The 12397-nt window shown below is 63.1% G+C and overlaps 2 protein-coding genes across 3 annotated transcripts; both read left to right on the top strand.

The window, feature by feature from the left end:
• Window positions 1–1888: 1888 nt before the first annotated feature.
• Window positions 1889–6128, top strand: ADAT3 (adenosine deaminase tRNA specific 3). Of its 2 annotated transcripts, XM_040990549.1 has the most exons (2): window positions 1889–1960; window positions 4985–6128. In XM_040990549.1, the coding sequence occupies exon 2, from the start codon at window positions 5000–5002 to the stop codon at window positions 5999–6001; it is 1002 nt and encodes a 333-aa protein (XP_040846483.1). In that variant the 5' UTR covers window positions 1889–1960; window positions 4985–4999; the 3' UTR covers window positions 6002–6128. The 2 variants fall into 2 exon arrangements, with proteins under 2 accessions (XP_040846483.1, XP_040846482.1); XM_040990548.1 differs by lacking the exon at window positions 1889–1960 and having other exon boundaries at window positions 4828–6128.
• SCAMP4 (secretory carrier membrane protein 4) lies at window positions 1894–12320 on the top strand. The gene is made up of 7 exons (XM_040990550.1): window positions 1894–1960; window positions 6858–6908; window positions 7486–7614; window positions 7846–8002; window positions 9453–9554; window positions 10931–11048; window positions 11200–12320. The coding sequence occupies exons 2-7, from the start codon at window positions 6902–6904 to the stop codon at window positions 11377–11379; spliced, it is 693 nt and encodes a 230-aa protein (XP_040846484.1). The 5' UTR covers window positions 1894–1960; window positions 6858–6901; the 3' UTR covers window positions 11380–12320.
• Window positions 12321–12397: the final 77 nt, after the last annotated feature.

The following is a 12397-nucleotide window of genomic DNA, read 5'->3' as shown; positions in this document are numbered from 1 at the left end:
CATCCCGCTGGGCCCAAGCTCTGTGGTTCCTGCATTGGATTCTGAGGGACCCCAGAATCGGGGGACTCTGCAGTTCAACTGGACTGAATCCCCTCTCCCTGCCCCACTTTGAGAGGAAACAGTGAGACCTCCGCCAGGAAGTCGGCGCCTGAACTGGAAGGAAGCTGCCAAGAGAAGCTAAAAATAGCACAGATAGCTCAGGCGGGCAGTGGAGGGAGTGGCCTGGCCCTGACCCTGCACCCAGCCCTGCATGTGCCAGCACCCACTGCCCTCATTGTGGAGGGTGGGTGGGGAAGGAGCAAGGAGTGGGTTGAGCCAGGGTGCTCAGGTCAGTCCACATCAGGGACAGACTCTCAGGGTGCTGGACCCCACGGTCACCAGACAGCTGTCACCATGTGTCTCTAAGATACGTGAATAAGTTAGTCAACAGGTTCTAACAGACGCAGTGGGCGAGTGTGACTTTTGTCCCCGAATGATTTTGGTTCAAGTAACAATAAAATGTGTGGGTCGGGGGTCAGCTCACCACCCCGACCCTGGCCACACCACGTGACACAGAGCACGTATCGGGGGCACCCACCCAAGTCCCCCGTTGATGTGCACCCTGGCAGATGGCACCGATAGCTCAGGTCCTTGGGACCACTTCCCATCCGTGTGGGAGACCTGAGAGAAACTCCTGGCTCCTGGCTTCGGATTGGCTCAGCTCTGGCCATTGTGGCCACTTGGGGAGTGAACCTGTGGATGGAAGATCTTCCTCTCTGTGTGTCCTTCTCTCTGTAAATCTCAATTTCCATTAAAAATAAATGAAACCCTAGCCTAACAATAGTAATAAATTTAGATTTGATTGCACCTCAGTCTTTAAGTGTCACTGATGTCAGTAAAATGGTGTGTTCCATGAAGATTGCCGCTCACAGGGCCACACGGTCCTTCCGCAGGGGAAAGTGTCCACGCAGGGGCAGGCCCTGACCTACCACCACCGTCCACTCCTGCAGATTTACCTGTTACCTCCATCTGAAGACACGGAGAACCTTGTCCAGGCTGCCCTAAGCCCCACAGGTGCACCAGCCTGGGGGCAGGGTGGCTGACACGTGGCAGGGAGCTGGTGGTGGTGTGCGGGGTGAGTCAGGCGTGTGTCCCAGAGAAGGTGGTGGCCAGCAGGGTGTGGGGTAAAGAGGCCCTTAGCATGCACCAGTTGCAGCCCCTGGAACCAGTGGACAACATCCTCACTTTCTCAGGCAGGTGAGCGAAGCATCATCCCTCCCACCCACCAGCCTCCATTTCTGCCCTACCGTCCTTCCAACCCTCATTTCTGGGAAAATCCTAAGTCTGAGTGAGCCGGAAACACCTGGGGCCCTGTGGGGTCTGGTCGGCCAGACGCTGTCACAAGGAACAGCACCAGGAAGTGGCCTTGCTTCTTCCTCCTCAGCATTCCGCAGAGGCGGGCGGGCGTCTTCGCTGCAGCCTGTGTCTCCCTGGGACTCGAGAAAGAGCTCGTCCACCTGCTGGCCGATCCACAGCCAGGAGCCAGCGCCAATGCTCCAATGCTCCACTCTGATGTCCCTGGATGGGATTCGGCCATAAAGGCGGTCACCTTCGGCGCCTCCCACCCCATGCTCGTGCCTCTGTAGCACCGGAAATGCCTACAAATGGGCCATCCGCCCTCTCCAACTCAGTGTCCTCCTGCAGAGTCCGAGCGTCCCCGCCCCAGGCACCCACTGGGGTCTCGAACCCTTGGCCTTGCCTTCAGAGCCGATCACGTGAGCGTCACCACGGAGTACGGGCCAGCGCGCCTGCGCCCGCGCGGGCTTCTGGGACTTGTAGTCCCGCGCCCTATCTCCGCCTCGCGCCGGCCCCCGCCCCTGGAACTACGCTCCCGTCGTGCCCCGCGGTGCCAGGCGGAGGCGGGCGGGCTGGTTGCTAGGACTTGGCGAAGCGCAGGCTCGCACGCCCGTCTCGCCGTCAGGTAAGCGCGGTCGGCGGACGGTGGGTCCTCCGAGGAGCCGGCGGACGGGGTCGTGGCGGGCGAAGCGGGCGAAGCGCGCGAGGCGGCGGTCGGGGGTCGCCTCTCGGGGCTCGGCGAGCTGCGCGTGCGCGCCGCCTGGACCACCCACTCCCCCATTCCCGGGTCGCGGCTCCCTGTGCGCGTGCGCGCCGGCTGTTTCCGTTGCGCGTCGTCGGTGGGGGTGGTCCCCCCCGAAAAGCCATCATCCCCTGGTCCGCACCTCGGAATGCGGTGCAAGGCTCCGCTCCTAGCCCCGAGCTGGCCTGCAGCATGCCTGCAACTTTCCCCGTGGCCGAGAGCCCAGCAGTCCTCGTTGGCCTGTCCGTCCTGCACCCCGAGTTCTGAGGGGCCCCCCACGTCCCCGGGGACCCTAAGTGATTAGGGGCAGCCCAGTTCAGCCGCCGCCCGGGCTGTTTGGGGATGCCTCTCCGTGCGCAGCATTTTTGGGGGGGGGTTCCTGCGCACACCCAGCCTTCCCACGGACGGGGCCAAGTGGGGGCACGAGTGGCCATCTGACCAGGGTGCACAGCTGCCCTGAGCCCCGCCTGACCAGGGTGCACAGCTGCCCTGAGCCCCGCCTGACCAGGGTGCACAGCTGCCCTGAGCCCTGCCTGACCAGGGTGCACAGCTGCCCTGAGCCCCGCCGTGGCCCCTCACTGCTAGGGCAGGGGCTTCCCTGCGCCTATTCTGCCTGCCCCCTACACACACACACACACACACCCACACACACACAGGCTCGGTGGGCCCTGGCAGCCATGTCCCTGGGGCAGCGTCTTGACGCCTCACAGGGACAAACAGGGCTGTGTTTGTGTCTGAGACACAGAAGAGCTTTTGTGTGGCCTCGCCGGGATGTGCGGGCCTGGGGTCCCAGGCGGGAAGTCCGGCAAGTCTGTGCCCTTGGGCCCTGCCTGGCTCGTGGTGGGGCCACCAGCCACCCACTTCCCTCCGACACACACACTTTGCAAGGACCTGGCTGCTGTGTTCCGTGTGTCACGCTCGGTCATGCGATGGGGCTGGTGACCATGGACTGCCTTCCCAGGACTGACCTGTCTAAGTCCCGAGCTGGGGTTCCCTGGCCTGGGACCAGGGTTGGCACGTAGGGGCTCCCTGGCTTTGCGGTGTGTCCCCGAAGCCGTGAAGATGGAGCAATGTATTTGAAAGAATTACAGAGAGGGAGAAGATAGGGCGAAAAATAATGATCTTTAGGCTGGTTCACTTCCCGGAGGACCACAATTGTTGGGGCAGGGCTGGGCCGAAGCCAGGGGGCTGGAGCGCCATCCCGGTCTCGTGTGCAGGGAGCAGGGGCCCAGTGACTTGGTCCCTGATCCACGGCAATAGCAGGCAACTAGATCGGATGTGGGGCTCCTGTGTCCCCTACCCTTGGTGGGTGTTGTGTTGCTAATGCAGATGGCTCGCGGAGTAAGGGACCATGGAGTAGTCTCCCAGCTGTAACTGTGTGTGGTGTGTAGCTGCATAGGGCCCGGGAAGGGCGTCTCCCCGCGAGCTTGGCTGGTGGATGCCTAGAGGGCCCTTGCCCAGATGCTGTGTTGGCCGCATGCACACAGGCCAGTGTCAGACTCCCAGGTGCCAGAGCTGCTGGCATGGGAGCGGGACTGTGTGTGTCGGGGTGACTGGGCAGTGTGTGACACGGACTGTGTGTGTCGGGGTGACTGGGCAGTGTGTGACATGGGCTCTGTGTGTATGTGTGTGTGACGTGGGCAGTGTGTGTGTCAGAGTGCCTGGGCTGTGTGTGATGTGGCCTGTGTGTGACGTGGCGTGTGTGTGTGTGTGTGTGACGTGGTGTGTGTGTGTGTTGGGGTTTGCGGGCTGTTTGTGTGTTGGGGTGCTTTGGCTGATTGGCCTGCACCCTTTCCCTGGGTCTGAGAGCTCCTGGCTGTCTGTACGGTGGGGAAGGTCCCAGGCTGGGATGTGTCCCAGGGCCTCCCTCGCCTGTCGCTGCTGCCTTTTCCGTTCTCTGTAAATTGGGTCCTCTCGTAGGAGGGCTGTCAGGGCACTGCTGCCCAGTCAGCGCTGTGGCACGTGTGCCCCTGCAAGCCACCCTTTGGCCCAGGCCACGCTTGGGGCAGCCCTGGTATGATGGCCACGCCGGCCTTGGGAGCACTCACCCGGCTGTCGGCAAGCGTTGGGAGGACAAGGTCGGGTGGCTTCTCCTACAGCCAGATCCTCCCAGGAGCATGTGGCAGGCAGTGCCTCTGTCTCTGTGGTCGCTTTGCTCCTGGCCATGTGGCACCTCCGTGTAAAACCAGCCTTCGCCGTCTGCTTATGCCTCCTCTCTGCCGCCTCTTGGAGGGACCTTGTGGGCCAAGCCCACGATCCCAGGGACAGTGGCAGTCCTACCTTGAGGGTGCAGAGGCCAGCCGTGGGGACGCTGGCATGGTCCTGCCCAGTGATCTGAGAGCCACCCCATTGTGTGCACATCAGGGTGACAGGTCCATGGCCCAGGAGTTGCCTCTGGATTTTTTTTTTTTTTAAGATTTATTTTATTGCAAAGTCAGATAGACAGAAAGGAGGAGAGACAGAGAGGAAGATCTTCCGTCTAATGATTTACTCCCCAAGTGACCACAATGGCCGGAGCTGAGCTGATCTGAAGCCAGGAGCCAGGAGCTTCTTCTGGGTCTCCCACGTGGGTGCAGGGTCCCAAGGCTTTGGGCCGTCCTGGACTGCTTCCCCAGGCCACAGGAAGGGAGCTGGATGGGAAGTGGGGCCACCGGAATTAGAACCAATGCCCCTATGGGATTCCAGCGCATGCAAGGCGAGACCTTAGCCACTACGCTACCATGCTGGGCCCTCCTTTGGATTTTTTTTTTTTTTAAGCCAGCAACTGCAGTTGTTAACCTGGCCGACCAACCTGCTTCTACGGGAACAGACTGTGATTGAGGACAGGCCTCTCTGCCACATGGGGGCTGCCCCAGGAGCCCTGCCAGCTGCCGGATGACGCTGTGCCCCCATCTCTGTCTCCCACAGTCAGCCTCGCCCAGGATGGAGCCGGCCCCGTGGCAGGCCTCGCCGGTCCTGTCGGAGCAGCAGTCCCGTGACGTGGAGCTGGTGCTGGCTTATGCCGCGCCCGTCCTGGACAAGCGCCAGACCGCACGCCTCGTCAAGGAGGTGTCCGCTGCCCACCCGCTGCCCGCCCAGCCTCATCTCAAGAGGGTGCGGCCCAGCCGGGCAGCCGACAGCCCCCATGCACTGGAGATGCTGTTGTGCCTGGCGGGCCCCAGCGCAGGACCGCGCTCCCTGGCCGAGCTGCTCCCACACCCGTCCGTGGACGCCAGTGGCCTGGGGCAGCCCTTCCTGGTGGCCGTGCCCGCCCGGCCGCCTCTGACCAGGGACCAGTTCGAAGAGGCCCGCACCCACTGGCCCACCTCTTTCCACGAAGACAAGCGGGTCACCAGCGCCCTGGCAGGGCAGCTCTTCTCGGCGCAGGAATGCGCCACCATGCAGGGCCACATGGAACGGGCCGTGCGGGCAGCCCAGCGAGCGTTGGCCCAGGGCCTGCGGGCCGTGGGTGCCGTGGTGGTGGACCCGGCCTCGGGCCGCGTGCTGGCCACGGGCCATGACTGCAGCCGTCCTGGCAACCCCCTGTTGCACGCTGTCATGGTATGCATTGACCTGGTGGCGCAGGGCCAGGGCCGCGGCGCCCACGACTTCACAGCCCACCCCGCCTGCTCCTTCTCCACGGCCCCGGCCACCGCCCGCGCAGGCTCCGTGCGCAAGCTGGACGTGGCTGAGAACGACGACGAAGACGGCCTACCCTACGTGTGTACCGGCTACGACCTGTACGTGACGCGCGAGCCGTGCGTCATGTGCGCCATGGCCCTGGTGCACTCCCGTATCCAGCGAGTCTTCTACGGCGCGCCCTCGCCTGATGGCGCCCTGGGCACCCGCTTCCGTGTCCACGCCCGGCCCGACCTCAACCACCGCTTCCAGGTGTTCCGCGGGGTGCTGGAGGACCAGTGCCGCCAGCTACACCCCGACACGTAGCCGCTGTGGATGTGAGGAGCTGCTCTGTGCCCCACGCCGCGCGGGGGTGACCGGGTCGTCTTGTGTGTGTGTTGTACTGCAGGTTGCTGCGGGCACCTCCCCCGAGAGAATAAACTATCACAAACCAGGCTGGTGTCTGAGTGCTGGTGCCGGGCGGGTGGCGTGCCAAGGGCAGGGGCCGAGGGTAGCTCCCGTCCGGCAGGTTCCGTCCTCACAGGCAACAAGGGGGACCTGAATGTGTGCCTTTGTGAGAGAGGCTCGCAGCGCAGCCTGCTGGCTGCACCCTGGGAACCTGGACCCCGTGGGACGCGCCTGGCCTGGGGATCCCGTGCCGCCAGGGCACTGGGAGGGTATAGGGAGGAGTCACGGGCATGCTAGGGCCCAGAGACGGAGCGACTGGCTCGGGGCCACCCAGTAAGGAGCTTGTCCTGGTGCTTAATTACTCGCCAGGTCTCGGGGTTAAGGTGGTCTAAGGCCACTGTGGGAGGGTGCAGCCCGCCCCTCTGCCTGCTGCTGGCACCTGCTGCCCATTTGGCCTGTAACAGGGAGGGGGCATGGGGGCCACCTGGAGCTGCCTGTAGCAGCACTGAAGCTGGTGCTGGGCCGGGGAGAAGGGACCTGCAGAGCCGCCTGTGGCCCTGCTCATCTGTGAAGTGGGGGACCCCCACGGCCGCCAAGGCCCTGCTGAGATCGTGAGAGGAGAGACCCCAGAGCCGCCGGTGGCCCTCTGAGCTGGTGTCTGGGTGGGCTGCCCTTTGGGATAAAGAACCCAGGTTGCCGGGCTCTGTGACACTTGCCAGGTTGTGTGGTAGCCCCTGCCATGGCCTCGCTTCTCTCACTGTCCATTCCCTCGCAGGTGGCTGCAGGCTTGAGCTCGGGGCTGTGTCGGCTGCGGCGGCCATGTCAGGTGAGTCCCGCCCAAGAGTGCCTGGATGGGGGGCTTCTCTGTCCCCCTGGGGAGTGGGCACGGAGCACCCTGCCTCTGCTGCTTCTACGTGAGCCACACTGCTGGCTCTGGGCCTTTGCCACCTGCGGCTGTCCTCCCCACAAGGTGCCGTGGTGGAAATTATGTCCCCTCCAAGAAAACAGCATGTTGGCCTCCTGGTCCTGGAAAGGCAGGGTGGGGGCTTGGCCAAAATCTGTTAGTGGAGGTCATTATATAGCATCCTGCACCCTGGGACCACCGCCAGAGGCCTAGGGAGGGGGGAGAGGGACCCAGCGGGGTGTCCCTGCAGGCCCTCCCCCAGGCCCTCCCCCAGCTGGAGCCTCCTGCACCCTATGACGGCCTACAGCTCTGCACCCTTCTGGAACCGAACCCCAACTTTCAACAGCTCAGCCCTGAAGGACAGAATCAATCCCTCCAGGGTTGGGGAGCCTGGGTGGGTCCCCCCTTCCCCAGCCGTCTCGGGCAGGCCTGGGAAGACATGTGATCCCGATGGTCAACCCCCAGCTTGCACCCCCACTCCCCGCCCCTGTGGCTGCAGGAAAGGAGAATAACTTCCCGCCGCTGCCCCACTTCATCCCCCTGAAGCCCTGCTTCTACCAGAACTTCGCCGATGAGATCCCCATCGAGCACCAGCAGCTGGTGAAACGGATCTACCAGCTGTGGATGTGTGAGCACCGGGCCGGAGGCTCCCGGGGGGGCCATCCGGCCAGGAAGGAGCCGCCTTGTCAGGGGGTGGCACACGGGGGGTGGGCCGTGCAGGACCAGCTAGCCCCGGGGCTGCTCCTGCTGCCTGTGGGGGGGAGTGTGTGGAGGGGCTGCAGGCAGACAGGGGGGTGCTGGGCCACCTGACTGGTCTCCCTGCCACCCCCCTTCTCCCCACCTCACCCCGCCACCCCAGTTTACTGCGCCACCCTCGTGGTCAACCTGGTGGCCTGCCTGGCCTGGTGGATCGCTGGCGGCTCAGGTGCCAACTTCGGCCTGGCCCTCGTGTGGCTGCTGCTCTTCAGCCCCTGTAGCTACGTGTGCTGGTTCCGACCGGCCTACAAGGCCTTCCGGTGAGTCAGCCAGTGCCGGGATGTGGAGCAAGGTGCACCCGTTTCCTGTCAACGGCGGGTGGGAGACGGGGTGCCCCACGGCCCTCAGCCCGGTGTCCGCAACTGTCCCCAACTCATCCTTTTTTTTTTTTTTAAGATAAATTTCTTTTTTATTGGAAAGGTATATGTACAGAAAAGAGAGCCAGAGAGAAAGATCTTCCATCCGTTGGTTAACTCCCCAAGTGGCTACAATGGCCGGAGCTAAACTTATCCAAAGCCAGGAGCCTGGAGCTTCTTTCCGGGACTCCCACGCAAGTGCAGGGTCCCAAGGCTTTGGGCCGTCCTCCACTGCTTTCCTAGGCCACAAGCAGGGAGATGAGCTGGATGGGAAGTGGGCTGCCGGAACATGAACCAGCACCCCTATGGGATACCTATACTTGGAGGTGAAGGATTAGTCAGTTGAGCCATTGTGCTGGCCTCACACCATTCACCTTGGATGGTGGAATATTCTAGTAAGCAGACTGTGCCTGCTGTGATGTGGGCCTGGTCCCTTGCTGAAGTAGGCTTTCCACGTCCCGTAGTCTTTTGGCTTACAAGAAACCTTCCAGGAGTTTCAGGTCATCACAGGATTATGTGATCGCCACCTTTATTTCTGGAACGTTCCATCATTCCAGAAAGAAGCCCTGTGCCCCTGAGCAGTCACCCCCACAGCCCCTGGCAGCCGTGACTGCCCATGGAGCCCATGCGGTATGGTCCTGTGTGTGTCCCACCACCAGCCCCCCAATTGCGGCACTCTCAGTTCTTGCACACCACAGTGCATGTTCTGGTCTCCCCATCTCCCTGGCCATGTCTCTTCCTGCCTGGTTGGCCACGGGCCACAGGATTCCCACCGCTGGCCACTGTGAGCATTTGCTTGTGGCTGCCACCCTTGCTGCCACCTGGGTATGTGTGGCATTTCCCCAGTCTCTGCTCCCACTGTTGTCCCAGCAGCTGGGTCGGGAAGGGGCCCTGGGCATCTCCCTGGAGACAGGGTGCTGGCGGAGGGCGGAGTAGCTCAGACACCAGTGGCTCTCTTGCCAGGCTGGATCGGTCTACTGGCTGCCGGGCCTGGGGCATGACTTCTTGTGGTAGGGGAACTTGGGGCTGTGGCCTGGTCCATCCAAGTCAGCTCCCAGCCGGAATCCGAGGGTCGTGTTGGTGCTTGCAAACGGCAGGCGCTTCCTGGGGCTGCCAGCCACTGTGTCCCATGAAGCTCAGGCACATCACAGCTGCACTTCTTGTCCCCATAGCCACATCATGGCTGTAATTCCTGTCCCCTCAGCCACGTCATGCCCCTATTTCCCGTCCCCTCAGCCACATCACACCTCTGCTTCCTGTCTCCCTCAGCACGTCACACCCTTACTTCCCGTCCCCTCAGCCACGTCACACCTCTGCTTCCTGTCTCCTCACGGCTGTTTCCTGTCCCTCTCAGGGCCGACAGCTCTTTCAACTTCATGGCGTTTTTCTTCATCTTTGGCGCCCAGTTTGTGCTGACTGTCATCCAGGCCATTGGCTTCTCAGGATGGGGCGCGTGGTAAGCTGGTGTCTGGCACATGTCATGTGTGTGACACGCATTGACCATGGCAGTGGGCACCCATCTGCACGCAGCCTGTAGATCGGCCGCTGAATCACCCAGAGCCTGTCCCGTTGCAGTGGCCCTCACCGAGTGCCCCCTGCCCCATGAGGCGACTTCCACCCGGCCCTGTGATGAGGGTGTAGGCAGCATCAGGGAGCTGCCGGCTGGTGAGAGCCCTGTGGCCACTGTTGCCGGCACGGTGGTCTCTTTTTGATCGACTGATTGATTAATTTGGAAGGCAGAAAGACAGAGGGAGACTGGGACTTCTGCCACCGCTGGCTCACTCCCCAGGTGCCCACGGCAGCCGGGGCTGGGAGCTGGGAGCTCCACACGGGGCTCCCAGCCAGGTAGGGGCAGGGACCCACCTGCTCAGTTCATCACTCGTTCCCTCCCTCCCAGGCGCATTAACTGGGAGCTGGTTGGACTTGGCGTCATCGCGGTTCTGGCTCAGGATGTCCTTGTTCCCAGGGGTGGTTTAAATGTGCTGCACCACTGTGGGCCCCAGGGCGTGGTTTCTCACGGCATTTGCCACTCATGGCCTGAAGCTCACCCTGGGTGGCGAGGAGGCGTGGTCTGTGCCAGCCCTGGGTCTTGGAGGCTTGAGCGGAAGTGGCGTGGAGAGCAGTCACACCGCCAGTGCCCCTCGTGGGCCTCTGGAGGAGGAAGGCAGGGCCTGGGTGCATCTGTGGTCCCCCATGCCAGACGCACACAGGCTGCTCCTTGGGTGGTGCTGTGCTCCCAGAACTGCCAGGGGCATGGCCGGCTGCCCGGTCAGGGTCATCCTCTGTTCTGTTCCTTGGGGTTCTGGGCCAGGTACTGCCAGTGGGGAGCCACACTGTGTCCCCCAGCGTCCCCTGTGCCCAAGTCCCAGCCACATGCGTGCTGGGGACAGTGGCGAGACTTGCTTATTTATTTGAAAGTCAGAATTACAGAGCGTGTGGAGAGCTGTCTTGGCCAGGAGCCTCTTCCGGGTCCCCCACGCGGGTGCAGGGTCCCAAGGCTCTGGGTCGTCCTCCACTGCTTTCCCAGGCCACAGGCAGGGAGCTGGATGGGAAGTGGGGCAGCCGGGACTTGAACCTGTGGGCACTAGGGAATGGCAGCCTGACACTCCCCCAGGGACATTCAGGTTTCTGAGTTCTTGCTGGTGTCACCAGCAGCCCTGGGGCAGATGGTCCCATGTGTCAGTGCAGCCGGGAGGAGGCGTTGTTGCCCTGGGCCCTCAGGCCGGCCGGACAGCTGCCCTGCCCTGCCCGTGTTTCAGACTGGGCCCCGTCCACCCTCTTGTTGGGTCACCGGGGCTCTCCCAGGAAGGCTGGCTATGCTCTCGTCCGCAGTGGCTGGCTGGCAGCTGTGGGGTTCTTCAGCACCAGCGTGGGTGCCGCTGTGGTCATGCTGTTTCCAGCCATCCTGTTCACCCTGTCGGCTGCCGCGATGGCCATCATGATTGTGAAGGTGAGTTCTTGGCCGGGGCTGCCAGGCACAGCTTCCAGAAGCTTCTCCCAGCTTCCTGCTGTGATGGGCATCTCGCAGGGACAGCTCCCGCGGCCCCCTCCCCACCCCTCTGACCAGAGCAGCCTCCACACTCCCCCATCTTCCCCTACAGGTACACAGAATCTACCGTGGGGCCGGTGGAAGCTTCCAGAAGGCACAGACTGAGTGGAGCACGGGAGTGTGGCGGAATCCCCCAACCCGGGAGGCCCAGTACAACAACTTCTCAGGGAACAGCTTGCCTGAGTACCCCACCGTTCCCAGCTACCCAGTCAGCGGCAGCCATTGGCCCTAGTGGAGCCAGGGCCCTGCCACCTGCCGCCTCCCCTCACGGCCGCACCCCTGTCCTGGGTGGCCTGTCTGCCAGCTGGGATGGCAGGAGAGGGTGGGTGGCATCCAGAGCCCTCAGCCAGGGTCCTCGACTCCCTGTATTCATCTCATTTATGACCAGGCTTCCCTGCCAGGGGCCTCTGCCATCTGGAACGGGGCACCCTCTTGCCCCTGAAGACGTGTGGCTGCTCAGTGGGCAGTTGGCAACCTTGGGCTCTCCTCCCCACTCCTTCGGGGCCAGCAGCTGGCACAGACTGCCCTCCCAGTACTGGCCGCTGAGACAAGCCCTGCCCACTGCCTGCTCGGTCCCTGGGTAGCCATGGCCTCCTGCAGCCCAGATGCCCTGTTGCCCGGCTGGATCCACAGCCAAACTCCCGGGCTCGGTGGGCGGCACGTCCAGTGCCTCAGCCCGTGACCCGTTCTGCCTTCTCCAAGCCACCCCGTCCCTCGGGGGGGTTGGAACTGTGTGGCCAGACACTGCCCCTCCCAGGGCCTGTCGTCGACGGCAGCAGCCCTGGCACTGCCACGAGCACTCCCAAGGGGAGACGGGGCCCAGCAGGAGGCTGCCATGTGCCAGTGCGGTGGGCCGGCAGATCTGTGCCTTATGGAGAGAGCTCAAACACTGCCTTGTTGGGGTGTCCCCCCACCCCAAGCCCCGGGAACAGACAGCCAAAACTGGACATTTCCTTGGTGACACTCCCAACACCTGCCAGCCAGGTCCTGGTCGGTGGACGACAGGGCCTCCCCACGTGGCAGCCGGCCTTTGGGGATGTCCCTCTTGCCTTGGGGACCCCCACGTCCTGCGCCCCATTGAGCGCTGCTGCCGCTACTGCCAAACCTGCCCCAATTCCCTGTGATGTCGCTGTGGCTTTTGTTAGTTGAAGCTTCTAGAAATAAAAGCCTGTGTCTGCATTGGCCTGGGTGAGGCTGCAACTGTGGTTCGGGGGTGATGCCTTGCGGGGGCACCCAGTGGCACTGCACGT

Source organism: Ochotona curzoniae, unplaced genomic scaffold, assembly GCF_017591425.1.
Source record: "Ochotona curzoniae isolate NIBS_2020 unplaced genomic scaffold, NIBS_Ocur_1.0 contig_605, whole genome shotgun sequence".
Taxonomy (NCBI): domain Eukaryota; kingdom Metazoa; phylum Chordata; class Mammalia; order Lagomorpha; family Ochotonidae; genus Ochotona; species Ochotona curzoniae.
The sequence above is the reverse complement of the archived record's forward strand: the minus strand, read 5'-3'. Positions and strand labels throughout refer to the sequence as shown.